General features: G+C 45.5%; 1 protein-coding gene across 4 annotated transcripts in view; it reads right to left on the bottom strand.

Moving 5' to 3' along the window:
• KCNIP1 (potassium voltage-gated channel interacting protein 1) overlaps positions 1–23,754 on the bottom strand; it is a 508,397-nt gene that overhangs the window by 263,481 nt on the left and 221,162 nt on the right. The window contains exon 1 of one of the 4 annotated variants that reach the window (XM_074603592.1): positions 15,029–15,806. The exons of the other annotated variants lie outside the window; for them this stretch is intronic. Within the exon in view, the coding sequence (XP_074459693.1) occupies positions 15,029–15,089 (61 nt within the window). The 5' untranslated portion in view covers positions 15,090–15,806. Of the gene's footprint in view, positions 1–15,028; positions 15,807–23,754 lie in introns of those variants that run through there. 4 annotated transcript variants of the gene reach the window in all.

Consider the following 23,754-nt stretch of genomic DNA (forward strand, 5'->3'; position numbering starts at 1 on the left):
TGGGGGGCTGGGTTTTACAAATCCGCATTTCTATTTTATGGAGGTGTTCAGGGTGACTAATTAGAGCGCTGCAAAAGTAAAGCTATCCAACTTATTTACTGTGTTCCCCTACATTGCTGTGTGTCAGCAGGTTTAGCACCCAAGACCGTTCGCCAATAAATCCCTTCTGTAATGTGATGTCAACAGCAAACTGCGTTACAGTGAACATCTACACAAAACAGTAACACAAGCGATTTCCCTCACATTTGTGAGCAGTTCCATTCTGTAAATATCTCCTTTCCTACTGCAGTTCAGTTAGCATCTCTAAGACGGAAGTAGAAGGCAGCTGAAAACTCATCTCTGGTTTGAGACTGAACTTATTTACAGGAATTTAAGATCTCTACTGTTGTTCCTCTAAATTATCTTTAGTTCTGCAAATATCTTACTTATGCTTTAGGTTCTCTGCTTCAAAGCTACACGAGCCTGCAGAGACTCCAGGCATGTGCACTCGGCTGGATGCTCTGGTGCATGTCCCAGAAATGCATATGCATGAAAAGAAGAACCAAACAGCAGGGAAAAGTGTTTTGCTCCATTTTCTGGAATACCTCAATGAAAACAGAGGAGGGAAAGAGACAATTTTGGCAGCGTTTCCGCATTTATGCAGACTGTGAAATGCAAATCAATTTGAGGCTCTCTTACTAGTACAAGAAACGTTCAGTTAACAGATGCGTTGTTCTCTGGGAACCAGATCTAGAAACCACCTCAATATTAACTTTGTTAGAATTTATTTAAGTCATACTCTGCTGTCTTTTCCAGCACAGACACTAACACCTCCATCTCTCTTGTCTGAGCTGCTCTCTCGCTGCTGCAGGTTCCTTAACATCACCTTTCACAGCAGCAAAGAGGTCAAAATCCAGAATGCTATATGAAAGATCACACTCAGAAAATCAAGGAAACAGGAGGAAAATAGAAAATTATACATTAGTTTACCCTGCCACTTAGCTTGAGGTAACTTCAACTTGACTAAGGGTACACTGCCCTGTATCAGAAGAAGGACACACTTCAAAATGCACAAAGAATTTAAAACATAAGGATTTGAGCAGTTACTGCTGAGTTTTCTTCCCTCTGTACAATATTTTAAGGTAAACAACACAGAGATCTCAGGAAGGTGATGCTGACCTTCCATGCACATGCGGCCCGGCCCAGCTCTGCAGGATCCTGGCTTTCTCTGTCCACTCACGGACACACTCAAACATTCCCACTTGTTGATGACCACAAACGTTCTCATTGCTGCCCTACATCCACTGTCCACAACTATTCCTGATCTCAAAATATCACTGCAAGAAATCCCTTCCCCTGTGTGAGAGGCATCTCCTCCAGCTGGTGAGCATGCTCTGGGAGCCTCTTTCACCCACCTTCCAGGACATTTCACTTGTCCCTCCAGATGCAGTGTGGAACAGCGCAGGCCCTTACCACACCTGACAGGTAGCAATTGGAGATGGCCAAACTGTTCCAGTGCAATGTTGCCTAATCTACCAGAATTATAAGAGCAACCACACTGTCCCGAGCTCCTTCAACTACAAAGGATTAAACTGGTTCCTTTTCTTCTGTCTGCGTATCCATTAAAAGAGTTCCTAAACCCAAGAGATGCAGAGAAAATTAACTCTCCTGAACTGTTGGAAAGGATCACAACTCCCATCATGGGCTAGGGAACAAACATTTCCCTGCCCACGTTGGGAAGAGACCTATACCTGTAGCTGTCTCAGCATCATGTAGCCTGTCCATAGCCCTGTCAGCCTCTTGAAGCACAGCCCTGAAACTACCAGCAACATCAAATCTACTAGTTGCTGGCAGAGAGCAAAGCAGGTGGTGACACTACAGAAGACGATGACTCTAGGACACACTCTTTAGAAGTGGCATTTGTTATTCCAGCCTCCTATTGCTGTCACATAACATCAGTGGCTACTAGCTGCGTAAGACCAGGAGCATTGCTCCACGGAGAAAAGCCTCTGCAGGTGAATTCTGTCAGACTATCTGCCTGATGTCAACCTTGCCCTTTGCCACTGGCAACAGCCACAGGGAACTCCTGAGCCAAACACCCCCCTCCCCCGTCCGCAGCAAATCCACATGAACAACCTCAACCTCAGTGGTACTCAGCAGGGGGGTCTCTGTGCTGTTTGACACTGGAAAACAGCACTTACAACAAGAATAATGATGCTTTAGCTTTGACCTCCCATTCTCCTAAATCTCATGTGCTTGGGAGCTATCTCATAACGCTCAAGAAAATACAATAAAACTAAATCACAGCAAGCAGGCAAGTGACAAGCAATTAACTTAGGCAAAACTCTACAGCTATAAGAGTTATCACACAAAAAAAGACAGCAAGCTGATGAGGATGACCAAGGGTGCCAATGCGCTGCAGCTTGGATGCACCACCTCCCCAAACTGCAGACCAGCAAATTCAGAGCAGCGGGTGCACTGGAGACACAGACCTGAAGAAAGGGAAAGCACAGGCTGAATCAGACCCCCTGCAGCATCGTCCCCACCTCGTCCTGCCTCGGCAGTTTGATTTATAGGGAAATGAAGCTCTTTAAACAGATTGCTTTATGTTCAGGCTAATAGGACAGAAACACAGCCATTAAGTAAATGAGCACGATTTGTGTGGGCTTCTGCAGGGAAGCACCTCTTCACAGGAACGCAGGGGCATCATTAAAGGCTCGCTGCCTCACTTTTTGCTCTTTCAGGAATTCAGTAGAGTTTGGAATGTTCTTGCTGGTGGAAAACATTACCAGATATGCGCGTGCCTCTACTATTTGCTTATAGTTGTTTAGCTATTTTTACACACACAATTCAGGCATATTAACTGAGAATACGGGGCCTGACCATAAACTATACCGAGCATTTTAGGGCACTGGTCTCCAAGCAGGAGCACATCCGTCAGAAACACCAGATGCAATACCAAAGCAGAGGAGTGAAGCTGCACCTGCACTTCCCGGCTCTGCCAGGGACATCAGCTTGGCCTCAGCCCCAGCACTGCTGGAGCCCGAGGGGAAAGCCAGGGGAAAGCAGCAGCACGGCAGGACAAAGGGGAAGCAGCCAAGGCAGAAAAGGGGAGGCTTTGTGTTTTCTGAGGCATCAGAGCCTGAGATGTCAGAGTCAGTGTGGAGATCACGGGGATGAGCTGCAAACTTCACACCTCAGCAGCTTCAAACAGCCGTCTGTCCGGTTTTTGTCCAGTTTTCAGCCTGGAGAAGAGAAGGCTCCATAGAGGCCTTATAGCAGCCTCCCAGTACTTAAAGGAGGCCTGTAGGGGAGAGGGGGAGAGACTCTTGATCAGGGAGTGTAATGATAGGACAAGGGGTAATGGTTTTATACTGAAAGAGGGGAGATTTAAATTAGAAATTAGGAAGAAATTGTTTGCTGTGAGGGTGGTGAGCCCCTGGCCCAGGTTGCCCAGAGAAGCTGTGGCTGCCCCATCCCTGGAGGGGTTCAAGGCCAGGGTGGACGGGGCTTGGAGCAACCTGGGCTGGTGGGAGGTGTCCCTGCCCAGGGCAGGGGGTGGCACTGGCTGGGCTTTAAGGTCCCTTCCACCTCTAACCATTCTATGAGCCTATGATCCAGATGGAGGTTAACAACGTTCAGCAGCTAATTCCCCACTATCAATAATTTCCAGGCCAAAACTCTAAAGGGACACTGTTTTGCTAAAAACAAACAATGCAAAGAGATGTGAGAAAATACATTCCACCTCCAAGCATTTCCAAAGTTTCCAAAACATCTCACAAACTCTGCAGGATAAAGGAAAGTTTCAGGTTTGGACCAAACTTTTAAATCTAAGAATTAATTTCCTTTGGAGGTTTTACAAACCAGTAATACGCAGAACATGAGAGTGCACTTGCTCCAATAGATACAGCACCACATTTTAACTTACACACCATTCAGCTACATCTGAGCTGGGCTGTGGATGACACTCAAAATGGCACATTGCTGTGTTCTCTCTTGTGCATTGCTGAACAGCAGCAGCAGCCAGCGCCCGGGGAAGGCACACAGCGCTCTGATTTCCTGCATCGCATGAACTTTTGAACTGCAACTACTTTACCTCCATCAATAGTCAGGGCAGAAGAAAGAGAAAGGCAGCATCAGCTAAAAAAAAATATGCAAATGTAGCCACATAAAGTGCTGTAGCTGATGGCATTGCCCAGAAAATGCCGGATCAGAAAATTCCCTTTGTTTGACAGGGTACTTTCCTGGAGGGCTGCGGTGAGACACGGGCAGCCCAGCGCTCCACTGGTGATTAGAAATGATAGGGCAGTAGCTCAGCTGTAATGTCCTCACTCCTGCCAAGTAGAGGATGTCAAATTGCTATTGGAAGTAGCCCCTTTTGATGCCTTAAAGCTCAGGAAATTAAAGGCACTTTCCTGAAAGAGCAGTCTCTGGTTGGCTTTCTGTCCCAGCACCAAACCTGCTCTGTGTGCAGGTCCGGCTCCTGCCTACACAAGCAGGAATGGACCTTGTGGGACCAGATTTCCTTTGCAGAACTGCTCCCGCTTGCCTTTGTCCATCATTCAGTACATACAAACGTCTACCCAGGAAGGATTTTCCTAATGCAGCTCTTTGTCTAGATGCCTGTAGCCTAGCTAATTCTGTATGCACAGGACTGCAAACTAGACCTTCTGTGAGCTCACGTGTTAAAATATTAGATAAAAACAAACGCTGTGTTACAGGGATTCAGATCCCCACAAGGACATGCTTTCAATTCCTGGGGCGCCAGTATCACAGTTTGGGGTCACATCTGACTCCCCCAGCGAAGCATGTAAACTAGTGTGCCAATTCAATTACTCTGGTTTATTAGGATTAGCAGGCAGCAATCCTCCCTGCACTGACATGAAAGTTTCCTGCTTCCCATTTTCTCTTTCCATGCGCTGCTCCCAGTTCGGACAGCAATGTGCAAGTCCCTTGAACTGTAAGGATTAAGAGTGCAAATGGTTGCTGATGCTCCCCCACTGCATCACAGGGTTCACCTGCATGGGATGAAACAGTTTTCTTAAGGGAAATTGTCCTTCCCTGCAGATGCCATGTTGGCTCCCAACATTTTGCAGTCAAGGAGCTAATGGCGATTTCCTTCCCAGGGCTGCGTGCATACCCTACGGAGAGCAAGCCTCAACTCATGCAGTTTGATGTGTGAAATCAGGGGTCTTGCCTGAGCTTTCAGCTGATAATAAAAAAAAAAAAAATCTATAGGGCTGATGTGTAGCATCTCTCACTAGAAGGAAGCGACAGCAGCCTGGGAAAGCATACCTGGGAGCTCGGCCCCAAGCTGCAGGCAGGCAAAGTTAGAACTGTTGTCAAAACACACAAACTCCGCTTCTGGAACTGTGCCCTAGCTGACTACATCTTGTGAACATCCATATTTTCCCGCATATAAATTCGACGGGCAGAAACATTTATTTTGTCAGAGCACTAAAAGCCCCTGATGTTCAGTACTGATCTCTGGCACACTGTCGTTCGGTTCCCCCGTTCCGAGGTGACACTCTCCCTTTTCCACCAAGGACCCTTGAAACAAAACAATGCAGGCGTCCCTCGGGTTTCCTAGAAACCTGCCTCCAGCAGCACAACACGTATCCTCACAATCACATTCTCCATTAGCTGTTCTCAGCCACGATACAAAATGTCCTGCGCTCACCCATTGGCTTTCAGAGACCCTAGCTGTGGCCATCTATGGAAATTCTGGGCACCTCTGAATCAGCCACCCACAGAACGAGCACGGGGGGAGAAGGGTTTTCGTTAAGCAAGAGAAAAGCAAACACTGCTGTGTGTGAAGAGCTGCAGTTGTTGAATATGTCAAGAAAGTAATGTTTGAATTGAGGAAAGCCAAACAGATGTGGCTAAGCTCTGCCAGGAAAGGATGGCTCTGTTACCCAGTTCATGTCCTCCTTAAAACTTGCCCGCACCGCAGCCGGGCCAGCTCCCCTCCTTCCTGGGCTACCTCCCTCAGCCTGCCACAGGTAGGAGCTCAGCATCCAGGGCAGCTCCGCTGTCCTGTGTCTGTCCGTGGCACACGGTCCTTCCCTGCCTCCCCGCCAGCCACGCTTACTGCCTCTGAGCCTCCCCTCATGTCTGCTGTGGGTGGTTTAAACTCTTCAGACAAGCCCCACCGTTCCCTCCCAATGCCAAGCAGCGGCAGCACGACTTACATCCCCGTCTTCCTGAACACGGTTAGAAATTAACTGACCACTCTCACTATCATTTTCAGTCTGGGCCAGAGACATCACCCCACAGTGACAGCCACAAACACAGAGTGGCAATATCTGGGCACAGCTTCCTTCATTTTTGACTCACCTATTTTGAAAATGTGGATACAGCTTACACTTTTAATCATTTTTGATTTTTTAAGTACAATCCATGTTACAATCACGATTGCAGCCCTTCCCCCTGGCGTCTCTCAGAACAAATAAAAGGGGAAAGCTTAAATACCTTGCTTGGAACCCTAAATATATTTTAGTTAGAAATGCTGCTGTAGTACCAATAGAGCAGGTTAGAGCTACTAACCTGCGTTTCCCAGTTGCTAAGACCCCTGCCATGCATTTCGGTACCGTCCTGCAGGGGAGGATACAGGGTGCCTACAGCATCCTGCACCTGCTGGGAAACACCTCTCAGAGAGAAATGCAGAAGTTTCTTACCTTGCAAACAGACATGCCGTGAGCAGCGACATGACTCACAGACCGTGAGCAGGTACCCAAACTTTCTGCATCACTGCCATTCAGTTCTCTAGGTAATGATTTTGAATAAGAAACATGGCACTTGACATAAATACCCAGGGCTGTCCCCCGCTGCAATGGAGGAAGTACTTTAGCAGTTACACTTCTCTATTTGCATCTAAGACTACAATAAAATTACAAGCCAATAAAATGTTTGGAAAGTTTTGGTGAATAAATGCAATTAAAACCAATTTTGATTAATTTTCAACTAAAAAAAGAAAAATCACTTAATTTTTGAAAAACCGATAAGTCTTTAGGATTTTTAATAAAGCTTAAATAAATACCAAAATAAACATTTTGATTGTAGGTTTATAAGTGGAGAAATAAAACATTTGTACTTTTCCCATCATATTTGACAAAAATCAGCATGAGTTTATAACTTGCTTTGGTTGACCTAGGTCTGCTTTTTTATAGCTAAGTTTTTCCTCAAAAAATTTGTACAACCCTAACTGACTCCTGTTTACTTCTTTGGTGACATTAACCACTGTAAAGGTAGGAATTGAGAAAAATCTCTGCTAAGTATTACGTTCCAACCTTTTCACATCTACAACGGTAAATATTTTCAGTTGCAAAAATCCAGGTGCTTCCTAGTGCCCGTTCCAAACATGAAATATCCAGCAATTCACACTGGGAAAGCTGACAATGATAAAGGTTGGAAGATTACCAAGGCTGGAAGTTAAAAGTTAGAAAATATTTTCTTTTTTACCCTTTTGGATTATTGTGGAACAAAAAGAAACTTCAGAGCACTGCAGCCTACTGGCATGCAAAGCTGAAGTCTCTAATCGCCTCTTTTGTGGTGTGATTTCATGGCTCTGCGTGGATGCGCTGCAATTTGAGTGGCACACAGTACCCGTACCCAGGGCAGGAAATAAGCACACACGTATGCTAATGCAACATAACATATAACACGCTATTATAGTGTACTTTCCTCCATCCGTTTTTCTTTATGCCAAACCTCCAAGCTGGGTCCGACTGCAGTATTTAGGCAGACGCTGTATGGCTGTAGGAAGCAATCAGGGACACACATAGCTTATTTTAATTTAATCAGTGCTATCCAGTCTTAGAACCAGCTATTTGAGATCACTCTACCTTGCTGCCAGGAGTTGTATTTATAGGGAAGCAAGTAGGAAACAAGGCAAGGGAAGAAATTTAGAGCTAGCAACTGCGTTAAGAGCTAAAGAAATTTTGGCTGAAAAATGGGGGAGCGGGGAATAGAAGCAGCCACAAGTCCATTAGTCCTACCTACCTCTAAGCAAACCCCACACCCACGTGAGCTCTGGCACAGGGTTGCTGAGGACAGGGGAAAGTGGGGTGCCAAGAGCTCCCTCGCGTCTGTGCCACCCATCGCAGGCATATCCCAGCCATATGGCTGGCATGTTTGGCTACTGCAACGCCGAGCAGCCTCCCGTGCACCTCTTTGTCCTTTGGAGAAACTGAAGCGTTTCACACAAAGCAGCATATTCTGACGAACACTTACTGGTCATCACAGTTTTTCTAAATTGCTTCTGATTGAGTGCTTACATCAAACAGTTTTGTTGCTGAGTGCTGTTTTGTACACCTACTGCAAAGACAATTCCCTAGAAAAAAACTGCCTGTCAAACCCTCGGTTTTCCGTGCAGGCAGCTGACCACGTACCTGACCTGCCAGACTGTTATCAGATGATGATCAGAAAAGACTAGGGAGAGAAAATGAGATGTCAGGATTGTGTATCGGCTCTTGGGCACAGCCAGCAGAAACCAAATCACCATTTCTTCCATTCACTCAAGCGCCTGCAGGCGCAGGTCTCCAACCAGAGGGCAGGATGCTGTCCTTGCGCTAGAAGGAAAGTGGGTGGCGAACTGAGATCTTCTCTCTTTTAAAAAAATACTTAGGACACAAGGCTGTACGGTCAGAGTCTTCAGGACACACACATTCATTCCACAACAGGGGCAAGCTGTCAAGTTTCTTTGAGGAGCAGAAGAAAGAGAAGGGCAACTTTCAAAGCTTTTCTTTCTGCCAAACCTGAACAGATTTTTGAGGGATAAAGGTAAGTCTGTCACTTCTGCTGGATGAATTTCAAAGGCTGATTGAGAATAAAGCTGCCATAAACAGCCTACAAAAAGTTATTTTGTAATGATAAGTACTGGGAAAAGTGAATACCAGGGCTGCTCCCCTGCCCAAATCTATCATCTCCATTCTGCAGCCGTAGGTCTAGGGCTGAACAGGACTGATTCCTTGAAATACTACTGAGCTGCTACTTCTCCTTTTGAGCAGTGAAGCAGGTTGTTCCAGCGCAGGGAACTGAAAGGGCACAGCCATGGCCAGCAATCTTAGGAGCTCAGGCCAGTCAGATATTCTTATGAAGGCTGACGAGTCAAGCAATGTTGAGTGGTTTCCTGGTAAGTCAAACACTTGAAAATACAGCTAATCAGACACAAAATCTGATGGTTTTGGACAAAAAGCCATTTCAAAACAAACCTTCCTTCAAAACAAAGTCTAGAAATTGGTCACTATAAAAATGGGGCAACTTACATTTTGTGCAAAGTGAATTCCTGCTGTTAGCTCTTGCAAAATTAAGCAACTGTGCCAGGCTCCTCTTGATATTTTAGGTTTGGGTGGCCTTAGCTCAAAATACAGTTTCTCACATTCAACAGACTTGGATCCCCAACTGAAAGTGGTGTTGCTTTCTGCTGGTGCACCCAGGGTAAGAGCTGGGGCTTGGAGCTCTGAGGCCAACACGATTCAGATATTGAGAAATATTTGAGTTATTTCACTTTCACTGGGGGGAGGGGGGTGTAGAGAAAAGAAAGAGCAAAACATAGCTAATCCCTTATTCCTCAATTTTCCTTTTTTACTGTAATTGAATTTGCTGACAAATGGCAGTGTAACCATCCCCACTGCACACTAACACAGAGGTGCAGGAAGCAGTCAAAACAAGAAATTCCCCCTGCTTTAGCAATCTGCTAATCCGAACGTTTCCATGACGAATATGGAAATGGCTGATTCTAGCCACAAATTTGGTCATGATTGGCTGCAGAGTGCAAAAACACATGAAAAAAAAAAAATCTCTATTTCTGCAGCGAGTTGAAACCAGAGATGCATTTGTGTGTGCATTATCTGCTATGTTGTCCCTCTGCCTTTTAGTGTTGTGGTTTTGTTTTTTTTTTTCCCTAACTCATTTATCGTTTTATTGCTTATGTTTGCTGGAGGACATACAAGCAACACGAAATTCTCAAGCGCATCTTAATCTTGTATCTAAGCACTAACTGTTAACATACTAAAAGAGGACCAAGCACTTCTCTCAGCTTCGTGGTCCATACTGAACTCTCAACGTTTTTTCCTGTTCCCAGTACCCCCAAGTCCTTACATGTTTTGGGTTTTTAAAGAGCCAGAGGGTGGATGAGGTTGGAAGGGACCTCGGAAGATTGTCTCATCCAGCCTCCTCCTCAAGGCAGGGTTAACTACAGCAGGTTGCTCAGCACTGTGTCCAGCTGGAATTTGAGTATCTCCAAGGATGGAGACTCCACTGTCCCTCTGGGCAGCCTGTTCCAGTGTTCAGTCACCGTCATGGTATTTTTTTTTTCTTATATTTAAGTGGAATTTCTTGTATTTCAATTTGTGCCTATTGCCACTTGTCCTGTCATTGGGCACCACTGGGAAAAGCTTATCTCCGTCACCTCTGCTCCCCCCCATCAGGTATTTACACACGCTGGTAAGATCCTCCTGAGCCTTCTCTGCTGCAGGCTGAACAGTCCCAGCTCTCAGCCTCTCCCTGTAGATCAGATACTTGAATTGTTTAATATTCCTCGTGGCCCCTTAGTGGACTCAGTCCAGGAAGTCCCCATCTCTCCTGTACTGGGGAACCCAGCACCTGACATGGCACTGTGGATCACGGAATTTTCAGAGTTGGAATGGACCTCTAGAGATCATCTAGTCCAACTCCCCTGCTAAAGCAGGATTGCCCAGAGCACATCCCTCAGGGCTGCATCCAGGCGGGTCTTGAAAATCTCCAGAGAAGGGGACTCCACACCCTCCCTGGGCAGCCTGTTCCGGTGCTCTGTCACCCTCACCATAAAGAAGTTTCTTCTCATATTTGATCGGAACTTCCTATGTTCCAGCTTGTGCCTGTTACCTCTCATCCTGTTACTGGGAACCACTGGAAAGAGTCTGGCTCCATCCTCCTTCAACCCACCCTTTAGATACTTGTAATCGTTAATAAGGTCTCCCCTCAGCCTTCTCTTCTCCAGGCTAAAGAGTCCCAGCTCTCTCAGCCTTTCCTCATAAGGGAGATGCTCCAGTCCCTCAATCATCTTTGTTGCCGTACGGTGGACTCTCTCCAGTAGTTCCCTGTCTCTCTTGAACTGGGGAGCCCAGAACTGGACACAGTATTCCAGCTGTGGCCTCACCCAGTGCAGAGTAGAGGGGGACAATGACCTCCCTTGACCTGCTGGCCACACTCTTCCCTATGCAGCCCAGAATTCCGTTGGCCTTGGTGACAAGGGCACATTGCTGGCTCATGGATAATTTACTGTCTGCCAAGACCCTCAGATCCTTTTCTTCAGAGCTGCTTTCCAGCAGGTCCACTCCTAACCTATATTGGTGCCTGACATTCTTCCTCCCCAGGATCTCACCAGTGCTGGGCAGAGGAGAAGCATCACCTCCCTCAACGTGATGGAGATACTCTGCCTAATGCAGCCCGGGAGGCTGCTGGCTGCCCTTGCTGTGGGGACAACATTGCTGGCGTATGGTCAGCTTGTCCCCCAGGACCTCAGCCAGGCTCCACCAGGACCTCAGGAACGCTGTGCAGCTTTGCTTGTCTGAGACACAAGCGAATATTTTCTTTTACTAGGCCAACTCAGAATGCTGGAAAAGGCAGACAAGAAGAATCCCAACAGTGAATGAAGTTAAAATGCCATCCAATGAGGAGATCAGAGGAAATAATTTCTAATGAAATGGACAAATAATCTGTGTCACTGCCCTGAGCCACTACTGATGCAAACAGCACAAATCTCAGAGACTATCCGGAGACACTCCAGTGAACAGGGAAAGCTTCTGCAGCTTTACTGATGGGATTGCAAATATAAGAAGTAGAAATCTTTATCCCACAGGACAGGACACATGGCTCATAACCTGTCTAGACAAAATGCCCAATTATGTTGGATTAACTTTTCACATTCAAGCCAAATGAATTATCTCCACTCCTCCCCTACAAACCCACAACACTGTCCACTCCCAGAGAAAAGGTCTTGCACTTGATGGACCACTGCCCTCAGCTTTAAGGCAATTTCTGTGTTACTCCTGCCTTTATTGATTCAGGCTCCCCATTTTCATTAAAACAAGGAATTAAATCTTGTACTCTTGAACAGTGCTACAGTATACCCTCCCAGCTTTGCAGCTCGCAGATGGAATTACCGAACCAGCCACCAGTCCCATTGCCAGTGCCCCAGACCTGGCCACGAGCTGGGTGCGAGCGGGAACAGCACAAGCAGAGCCTTATAATGCACTGAAGCTGGAAGGGTTGAGCACAGGCCACTTGAGCCCACTCTGCCAGGATCCACCACGTGTTTACTGACATTAACCCATCTCTGGAAACTCTTCACTTTAGTTAGACATGACCTGTTTCTTTTACCTGTTCTTAAAACTATTCATGCATGGTTTTTGCTTTTATTTTATTACACCAAAGATATGTAGCTTTAGATACACGTGTGAGCTGCTTAGCTAGAAAAGGCTGTACAAATTGTCTTCAAACTGCTTGGAAGAGCACACATTTACCAAGATGACCGTGTATTTGCAGAGGTGTGGATCTAGCCCTGCTATAACTATTTCTTCAAGTCATTATTTTAGCAGCAGTATTTCACTCCTACATAAATCCTGAAATATTCAAATAAACACACAGATAAATGCAATAAATAATAAATAACAGTAGACGATAATCTAATAATAAAATAGATAATAAACACTTTATACTCAATAAAAGGTAGATGCAGTGATATCAAACGGAACAGTTACACCCAGGCATCATTTGCAGGTGCCCTGTGGCAGAGAAGGCAATCCCCACAGCAAACTGCATCACCAACACAGCCAGCACTGGGACCAGTGATCCATCCCTTCTGCTCGGCACTTGTGCGAACACATCCAGAGTGTCGTAGCCAGTTTTGGGCTCCCCAGTACAAGACACACGTGGATAAAATAGAACATGGTCCAGCAGAGGCCACCAGGATGGTCAAGAGCTGGAGGAGATGCTGAGGGAACAAGTGGGAAACACTAAGGAATCCATCACATAGTGGTGATTGACTGCTACCAACTATCTCACAGACAAAGAAAATTTTCGGATTGCATTCAAACCCAGCACATATTAGTGTTTCATTGTTGAGAAGGTGAAGTGCAGTGTAAAACACACCAAGCAGCCCAGAGGCATGTGAGGCAAACATGCCTCCGCCACTCCTGTTTGGAGATCTGCGGGATCCTCTGGGCATCACTCTAGAGGAACATCTGCAACTGGCTGAAGTCAGCCAAAACCAGCAGCGTTATTCTGTAATGCTCTTTCCTGCCAGGTAAATAGTGACTAAAAGGTGAGAAATTCTGCCCTGGCTTTGAAAATAGCCAAGAAAATTAAAGGAATTTCTTCCAACTTGCTCTCTCCAACCGGGTGCTTTACTAACCGGCAACAGCACATGGATAACACATCAGAGCCAAGAGGAGATAACTCTGGGAACACAAGTTTTGATAAATATAGCCGAACAACCACTGCCAGCAGGCACCAGCAAGATTGAATCCCACTGTAAATGTTCAAATGTGTGACCAGATGCTGGAATTTTACTGCTTGAGAACTCCAACAAAAAGCAATTTCTTCCATCCACTAGAGAGCTGAGCCAATCACAAGACAACAAAGTAGTAGAGAATAGATACATTCAGCCCAAAATTATCTACGTTTAGTGGGAATCAGATCCAGCTCCCAGGTCTTTGGCAGGTGGATAAGACACCCCTAAGTGTCACAGCAGCCACCATGCCCAGCATACCGTGTTCGGCTCTCGTGTACTTCACAGTGCCTGAACACAACTCTCACAGCTTCAGGTGTCACTCAGGGCTTAACCAATTATACAGTTATGCTTACAGTATAAATAATATCATATACATCCCAGATGACTGTAAATTATGGTTGCATTATAATAAACTATAATAAAGCGGTGAACTGTAAATACTCTAATATAAAATTTTACCCTACCCTACCTGTCTTGTATCAGGAGCACAGAATTTTACACTTGCTGACAAACTTGCCACAACCAAATTCCCTGCACAGCCCTTCCCCATTTCTCTTTAGCACGATTGCTTGATGTTTGATATTTGCCAAGACAATTGTAATTGAAATTGCTAGAAAATCCATACCAACTTGCAATTCAAAAGTATACATAAGAACTGAGCGACAGATCCAGTGGAAATAGAGACCTACCCTAGACACACCGAGAGACTGTTAAATGCAGAGGTTCTGTCAGGGAGTATTTCCAAATAGCAGAAAGACTTGCCGAAGTTACAGTCTTTCTTTCTGGTTTCTAAACAATACTCATTCTGTATGGTATGGACATGCCCCTGACAGTGCTTTCAACTTTCTGCTCAGCAGCACCGTGGAATTTTTGAATTAACCCTGAAGGAAATTGAGCAAAGCTCAAGCAAACACTACACAAACCTGACCTCCTGAAAAATCAGCATCTCTCAGACAATATTTATGGATTTAAGGATTAAAATCCCTGGGATTGCTGCTTACTTTCTTATGAGCTTCTCTCTCCTCTCCTTCTCTGTGAAAAGATCCTAATTTTTCCCCCTCTTGATAATCTTTATAAAACACACATCATTAGAACTGCACACTTGGTGCTGGATTACTGAATATGCAACACTGACTCCAACAATACTTTCTGAGAAAGAAACCACAAGGTATTGAGAAGAATTTGCTGTGCGTCTACATTTTATTCCCTTCTCAAAGGGTTTATAAAGCATGGGATTTGGAAATAAACAGGTCTCTTCTGCAAGTGCTCTGCATATGGAGCCACTGAGTTTCTCCTCCTCATACATGCCTGTACGAAGGATTACAATATTTCAGATGATTTTCACCCCCCAAGCCCCTCCACAGCCATTTCCTCATGCCCACACGTTCCCTCCACCACCTCACATCCCACTCTCCTCTGCAAATTACACCTCACATAAACATTGCTGGGTTACTTGCAAGTGGCACACGTTCATTTTCTCCTCCCTTCCTAACACAAATTTCTCTCCTAGCAAATATACAGAAGGGGCAGGAAAAGCAAAACAGGAGGTCTTACCTTTTGATGGTCTTCTTTGTTTCGTTTGTAGAGAAGAGAACGTACCCATTACAGCACCCATTGCAAAAGCTACTTGTGAGTTTTTAGGGACGATTTATTTTGGCTGGTTTGGTTTTGGGTTTGTTTTTATTCTTCTTACCCCACCCCCCCCCACCACCAGTGAACAAAATCTATGTGAAATGCCCCCAAGAACAAAACAAAACCGAGGAAGTCAAGAGAAGAAAGAAAAGAAGAAAGGAGGAGGGAAAAAGCAAAGCACTGCAGCTCAGCGTTCAGCAAGCGTTAAGCTTTGAGGTTTTTTTTTTTTTTAAGTCAACACACATGCACTGACTCACAGCCGGCTGCACTGTTATTATTCAAAACAGCTCCCCATCAAAATTTAAATGCTAGGTAGATTCCCTCAGACCAGAGCTGGCAGCAGATGCATCAAAATATTTACTGGAGCACAGCCACATAAACACACAGGCTAATTCTTCCTCCCGTTCCCTTATGGCTCCAACCAGCAGCCTGTAGGTCTAGCGAGGGAGCATCGGCGCATCTCTTCCAGTGAATACTAAACTGGAGTCCTGTAGACACGCTGAGGGTCTCGGGGGGGAAGCCCGGGCTTTGGGCTGGGTACCAATTCGGAATGAATGGATATCTTCTGAGTGGGAACCGATAGTGAGCGAGGCATCAAAGCCCCAGCTGTGCGGACTGCACGCTCCTGCTAATTAAGAGTCTGCCAGAAAGGTAGAAAGCTGCAATGTCTAACAGTCTTCTCAAGCAGAAAAGTCAGGGGAAAAATAAGTAAGTGCAACAGGGGAAGCCAGAAAATTTCACCACAATCCTTTTCCTGCACATCCTTTCTCATGCACCAGAAGCATGTGCAAGACAGTTGTTAATAACTTATTTTTCTGCAAAGTATGTATGTACATATCCTTTTTAAGACATTAAACCAACAAACCATTGAAACAAAATTCTGCAAATGTCTGTTGGCTCAAAGGAGGTAGAAAAATCCTGGCATTTTTTACAGTTCTTTCATATTTCAAAAAAATCAGTTACGCCTCTTGTTATCTTTTCTCAGAAGGTGAAATAGCAAGTGCTCAAGTAGAGAAAGAGTTAAATATACTGAGGCGGCCGTCGGAACCAGAATTAATTTTCTATTTGCACAGGGTAACTGAGATTAAGGCAGCATCTGTGCAAACGTTGTATTTGTCTGAAGAAAATCATTCCTACACCAGAGACCAAAAGAACCTTGTCTCAACAGGTTTCCCCAGCTTTCCTCTAACTTTGCAGTAAAGATTTCATCAAACACAGATCCCTGAGCCCCCAGGATCAGAAGCTGCACAGCATCGGTGTCCCTGGAGGTAAAGCCGCGTGTTACCTTCTGCTCAGCCGCTGCCAGCAATGCTGCCTTTGCATGCACAGGTGTATTTGCTTCCCTTGTGTATACCAGCAAAGAGCTTTCAATTAGTTGCTAGTCACAAAAGACATTACAGAAAATGCCTTTTATTCCTCCTCCTTTTTTTTTTTTCCTTCTTGTTTTACAACTCAAAATAAAACAATTAAACAACTTCTGAGCAACACCTGAGATAAGGTCCTGTTTAGATGCCAAAATCCTGAACTGAAATGTATCACTTTGCAGGCAGGTGAAAAGTTCCCAGGACTTGGGGCCCACAGTGTTGTCATCGCGGGGGACCCCGTCCTGGCTTGTGCAACACCTCTGCCCCCCATACTGCTCCCCCAGGCTGGCTCACAGCTGTGATCCTGCAGCCCATGGGCTGGCTAGCAGGCTTCTCCAGCCACCCAGATCCACATGGGGGTCCCTCAGACTAACGTGATCTCTACAAGGCATTGAAAAGCTCTCTGAGATTCTTAACGTCTTTTTTATTTAAATATTTATATTTATTTTATGAATATTTTATTTGTGTTTACACATTGAAATATTAGGCTACAATATGCGTGTGGAAAATCACTGCTCTTGATTGCACACAACAAGGCTGGAAGGTGACCAGAGGCCACGGTAGATGTGCCCTCACGTAATGGTGGCTGCCTCACACCATGGTTGCCAAGATGAGAAACCAGCAGGTACAGACGTACCTGGATATGTAATTTCTCATGCAAACAGGGAGCAAAGAGAGATGGTGGGACTCCTGTCCAACAGGCTGGGTTTGCACTCCCTTTGCCACCTCAGTGGTACATCAACTGCCCTTACTGGACACGGATGCCATGACTGAGCCTCCATGGGTCTTGGGGCAGCAGCTGTACTTCTGCAACTGAGCGGTCACCCCTGTATCGGACCTTCACCAGTGGGTGAGGGCTGCGGTGGTTCTGCCTCCCCGCAGCAGGTCATCTTGGTGCCATCTCTGGAGTCCTCTATTGGCATCAGGACAGCTAAAAGCATCCTACCACCAAAAGCAACAGCTGCCATTGGCACGCTGTGCTCCCCTGTTCTCTGCTCCCAGGCATGATGTCTCCAAGATGTCAAAAAGGGAAACCTCTTCAATGTAGGCAAAGTTGTTGCTAGCAAAAGTCAATGACCCGCAGCTCCTGTCACATCGTCCGCTCACAAAGCCACACGTCAGTTGACTCATGCACTGGGAAAAACAGTGTTATACGCCTAAAAGCTCCAAAGTAAATGGTTCCAAAGACCTACACAGATTATCATAGAATCATTTAGGTTGAAAAAGACCTTTAACGTCGAGTCCAACTGTAAACCTAGCACTGCCAAGTCCACCACTAAACCATGTCCCTCAGCACCACATCTACATGTCTTTTAAATGCCTCCAGGGATGGTGACTCCACCACATTCCTGGGCAGCCTGTTCCAATTCTTGATAACCCTTTTGGTGAAGAAGTTCTTCCTAATAGCCAATCTAAACCTCCCCCTCATGACTTGAGGCCATTTCCTCTCATCCTATCACCTGTTACTTGGGAAAAGAGACTGACACCCACCTCGCTACAACCTCCTTTCAGCAAAAAGCACCTAGAAAGTCGCTGGCTTCAGGATTCCTCCTGACATCGGTTGGATCCTGGCCATGCAGAAAGCAGTTGGCCTGGGAGCAACAGATTAGGCTGCCCATATGGTGAGACACCCTAGAAAAAAAAAAGTAATTTAGGAAAGCAAAATTGCACCGCTGATGGTGCACTGTTGTTTAGTTGAAACAGGATGGTATATGAAGGCAGGGGGCAAATGGGAATATTCAGTCTTATTAGAAACTTGGGAAAAAAAAAAAAGATTTGTCTTGGCTGGAAACCAGTATTGACAGATCCCTATGAAATCACGGGGATAAACAGTTACGTGCATTTTTGTCTGCATGACTCAAATATACAAGCACGGGGACATGAGGAGGGACCATGTCTGTGCCTGGGCAGATGAGCACAGAATCCCAGATCACCAGTTCAAAAGCAGCTGCTTTCTCTCACAACTGAAAATGAAGACCTCAGAGGAACTGAAGCATTGTAAACACTAATGAATTGGGGTATTTGCCCCAGCAGGCTGGAATTCTCATTCCCCAAAGATGACCATCCAAATTTATCAACCTAAGAGATAATACTTGAGACATAACAAGTGCTGATGGCCACCCTCTATCTGAGGAGCTGAATATTTTTCAGAGTATTTCCTTTAGAAGAAAAATGAAGACTGAGTTCTGACCGTGATGGTGAACACACAGTTCAGAGCTGTGTGGGTACCTAAGCCACCATCCTGGGTAAGAGCTGCTCTCAGAGGATCCAAAGTACCTCGGGGAAAGGAGACACCGTATTGTGCTGAACCTGGCTGCAGCCCCTGGTATTGACTCACAGAGCTCCAGAGCCCAGCCACTGCTCTCTTCCCAGGGCAATGAGAAACCCCAGATGCGCACCATGGGGCTCTCTTGCGGCATTATTCACACAGTTCTCAAGGATTTGCTTGCACAGCTGAAGGTATGTACCACTTCATGATGCCTGTGCCAAGCGTAAACCCACCCACTGTCCCACAAAAAAGTTCACCCAGCAGGTGACTTGTGTGACCATCCCAGCAGTCACTGCTAAGGAGGGGAGAGCCTCCATGGGAAAGGGCCGAGAGTGCTTCATGCAGGTGATGGGCAGACACACGCTAGGCATGCACGGGTACGGCAACACACAAAAAGTGCCCATCAGGCTATGCCTCTGCTCGCTGTGTACATACATAGGCAAGCACTCAATTCTGGGTACTGATCTCCCAAGCTAGATCGACAGGGCTGATGTGTCCCCACGGGCCACCACTAATCCATGATTGCTGTCTGCCAGCGATTAAATCCCATTCCATCTTTTTACCACTACTATATACCATATCATAATAAATTCTGTCTACTGACTAACAAAACCATAACCTAATACTATTCACTGACCCTCTTCCTGATTTCTTTCCGCCTCTTAACTCCATACTATTGCTTTTAACAAGCATCTGTGCGACTTTGAAACATCAGAGCAAAGTAGACAGACACTGGCAGTGATGTAGGTGCTTATTTGCTGGATGTAGCCAGAAGGTTTGGTCAGCCTAAGCTGTCCATTATTTTTAATAAAAGCAAATACAGTATCTTCAATTAGGGAGTTGTATCACCAGCTAGCTGATATTGGAACAGGATGGAAATCTCTGGGAGCATGGTAACAGGGGTTGGTACAGTTCTGCTCCCTGATGCAGGATCAGGTCCTCTTCCCACTAAAGACCACAACTGGTACAGAACGGAGCCAGACCACACTTGAGTTATATCTATCCTGAACTACACATTTCTGGTATTTTTGTGTGAATATACAGGAAAGTAGAGGGGGAGGCTGTATTTTTCATCATGAAGAAATGTGGACCGTTGCCAGGAGAAAACACCCTCCCTAAGCACAGTATCTAGGGATGTAACCTTGGGTTTATCAGCCATCCCCTCCTGCAAGGCAAAGCTGACAACGTCGATCTGTAGGATTAGCCTCAGACATACCCAGATTTTAAAACTTAGGGTACTGATGAAATTCATTCTCTTTTTTTTTTTTTTTTGGTCTCCTAATGTACAGCAATGAGCATTTGCATAATAGGAACACAAATAAAACCTGAAAACTGCCTGTTTATAGCAAGCCCTTGTCATTCACTCTGTGTCTATCAGCTTTGAGTGGTTCCAGGTAGGTTCTGCTTTAAAAAGCCTAAATAAACATGGAAGTGACTGATTCCTTTTCCCTTCTGGGTATTTTAAGACTAACGGAATTTTGTTGTTCATACTCCAGTAACTAGCACTTGTTTCAGGGAAGCCTTTTACATTTACCCAACATGGAGTGCTTCACTTCAAGGCAGAGGTGACTTTCTGTTCACCTGAGCAGCTACTGTTTTTCTTGAGGCCGACTGTAAAGCCAGTCCTTCCCATGAGCAACTGAGAGCACACAAGTAGCAGACTGGGTGCTGGGACAATGCCACATGAGCATCAGAAATGCCCAGACTCCTGCTTTCAGCTGTGTCCACTCAACTGTAGCCTGGTCAGATGTTCATAATTGGGACCCACTGTCACTGGCCCAATTGTGACTCAATGCTCTGGCACAAAACCGCCTCCAGCCATGGCAACAAGCTGGGTCCCCCCAGCAGCACAAACACAGTTGCTCCTGCAATACTCTGGACATGGATTCCTCCCTGAGGGATGGCAGCCGGGGGGAGCCGGAGACGTGAATTTTGCATCGATTGCACAGGCAGTGATATGGCAGCCCCTTTGCAGAAGCTGCCTATGCACCAGAAGAGCTGCACACAGGCTCTCACCCTCTCTACCAGCTCTCTGATTTTTAAAGCAGTTCATGAGATGCTGAGACTTGGCTATCTAGAGGGAAAACATAATAATCAAAAGCAAGAAGGAAAATGTTCCTTTTCTAAGAGAATGAAATGAGAGTTTCTGTTGCTTAGCAAATTTTTAACCAGTTGCTGTCCTCAGCTGTCTGTGCCAGAACATCCTCTGCCAAGTGCTTTGCCTGACCCTAAGCCCAAGGCTCCACAGGAGACCTGGCAGGAGCCTTTCTGAGCTACAACCTGCCCAATTGTTGGAGTCACTGCTTGCTTGGGGGTAAGGAGTTACAGAGAGCTCATCTACCCCACCATGCTGGAGCACTCCAGACATTTCCCCAGCATCACTGAAAGACTCATCCTTCAGGCTGCCTCCATGCTGAGGCTCCAGGCAGCAGCACTCCACACAGGCACAGACCAACTAAGGAAGCCAGGGGGCAACAACATGGTAGGAAATGAATAAAAATAGCTCCAGCTGGACATTGTAAGAGAAGAGGAAGAAATCATCACCTTCACGACCACATGCTGACGAGCCTCCATAGTGCAGCCCCCCCAGACCGCACCTGCAGGACTTTGAGAAGCAGGAGAAACACGAGCGCACCATTTCTCTTGCAGTAGTAGTCACCATTTTGCTTTATTTCTCTGCTATTATTAAAAATAAAAATAATTCTTTCATTAGACTACTAAGGTTTCAATTACATTAACCAATACGTTTAAGGTGTGTTTGTTTACTACAAGTATCTATTATTAACTTATTGAAATTGTCCCAGTGCAAAGCAGGAAGACAGCTAAGAAAAGTCCACCCACCAAAGAAACACGCACAGCCACTGCACAGACCTACAGGGATAAATTGAAGCAACATAGGACGATCTGCTCTGCCACTGGAAACAGCTTGATCACAGAGAGAACAAGATGAGGCCTGTCATCTGGTCTATACCTGTAAAAATTGTTTAGGGGTTTTTGTGGGCCATTATTTACCTTTTTATCAATGTAAGGACATACTGGCCTTCCTATTCTAGATTTTCACAAAGTCAGAATTCACCACATATGGGTTTTTTTTTTTCCAGCACCTATTTTTTGGAAATGTTTCTTCCAAAAAAGCAACAACACACAAGAGCCTAATTTCATCCTTTTTCTTCACTCGCAAGCCATTATAATAAACATGAATGTTTTCAAAGAAATCTTTTTGCTCTCGGTAAGGACAAGATAGCAGAACAGGAACTATTAAAAGATTCATTACTGCACCCCTACAGGCCCAAAGCAAATTCTCCTGCTAGCTAAACTTTGCCAGATCTCAAAAGCTAGAGGTTCCTCCCTTCCATTTTGATGGAAATATATTTTTCATGATATGAAAGCCAGTCAATAATAATGCTGAGAAATCAGATGGAATAGATGAGGTTTAAAGCTTTGGCAACATCTAGGTTTTCATGTAAATAAGGCACTTACAATATCAAAGTGCTGGAAAGCCACTTGCTTTCCAGCCTAAAGCAAATACAGCTATGCAAAAACAAATAAAATAAATGCAATGGCCATTTAATGCCACCGAACAGGGAACAAAAAGCCAGGCATCCAGGTCTGAGCAATAAGGGGTGCTCCTCCTCTTTAACATCCCCAGAAGGAGAGCAGAGAATGGAACTGGTATTTTCCGTTCTATTGTTCAGAGCAAGTAGTGAAGTCCCGATCTCCTGAAATTGAGATCAGATGTCCCTGCTCTGGCCTCTCTTCTTGCAAATGCCAAAACAGATCCCTACTGCAGCTGCACATAGGTAGGCATGGACAGACCATTTGTGTACTTCAAGGAAATAAAAAGAAAAAAGACCAAGGTATTGTTCTGCCTATATGAGACAGCATAGTGAGAGCTGAAAATAAAACTACATTATTGTATGCTGGTTCTTCTTTTTTATAGTAACAAAACTGGGCAGAACTCCACAGAGCAGACCTAATGTTTGCCCTAAGGATGTCACACTCAAAAACAGATAGCTGAGAGCTCAGGAACAGAATACTTCACATTTCTAGTGACAACTTCAACAAAACATGAGGTAGATTCTGGTTTATATCTTTGTCTGGAGTATTTCCTCTGTAAACAGGGGGAGACTGTTTCCAGATACAAATTTGAAAGAACAGGAAAGAGATGAAACCTGGGCAAAGCACTTGCCCGAAGGGTGGCATGGAGAAATGCCCAATGGCAGGAAAAGAGGGATGCTGCAGGAGCACCAAGGGGGGTCATCCTGCCACACTGCTGCCAGCGGGAGGGAGCGAACGCCGACAGATGGGCAGCAGGACACTGTGCTGAACCCTGTAAAGGTGATGACAAGAAACTTCAGCTAGGCAGAAGGTGAGAGAGCCAGGAGATGATCAGAAAAGACTGCTGGCATTTGTGTGCCAAAATAAAAAGGAAGGTTGCGAACAACTGTGACACGAACCCATCTGGTGAAGGGATGGAGCTGAGCAGAGGCCAGGAAGCGAGAATAGGAAACTGCTGTGCTACTTCGCAAAACACGAGGTTTCAACAAGGAAACTGTCAATAAAAGATGGGGTTTAGTGATAGGGAAACAGAAAAACTTGAAGAATTTAATAACAGCATCCATCTGGGAGGGGAAGAGGGATGGGGGTCAGTCCTGAAACCAGGCTGCAGAGCCACAGCGCTCAGAGGAAGAGCATCTGACACAGCCGGGAGGAGGCTGCACGCGGAGGAATCGAGAACTGCAACCTTTTGTTCTCAGGATGTCATTACAGTAATGCCTGAGGATGAAAAAGCTCACATTTCAGTAATGAAAACCATCTATTACCCCATGAAATCTGTTTGAACATTGTGCCAAGTAACTCTCGCCTTTCAAATTTATAAAATCCATACATAAGAAACTTCAAGATGGTTTGAAGCAGGAAACCCTGAGGAATATTTGCCAGAGCCATCAGGCCACAGAGAAGGCTGAGAAGCAAGACACCACCGCTGCACTGTGGCAACTGCACCAAAAAGAGTC

The sequence above is a fragment of the Larus michahellis genome, chromosome 11 (assembly GCF_964199755.1).
Source record: "Larus michahellis chromosome 11, bLarMic1.1, whole genome shotgun sequence".
Lineage (NCBI taxonomy): Eukaryota > Metazoa > Chordata > Aves > Charadriiformes > Laridae > Larus > Larus michahellis.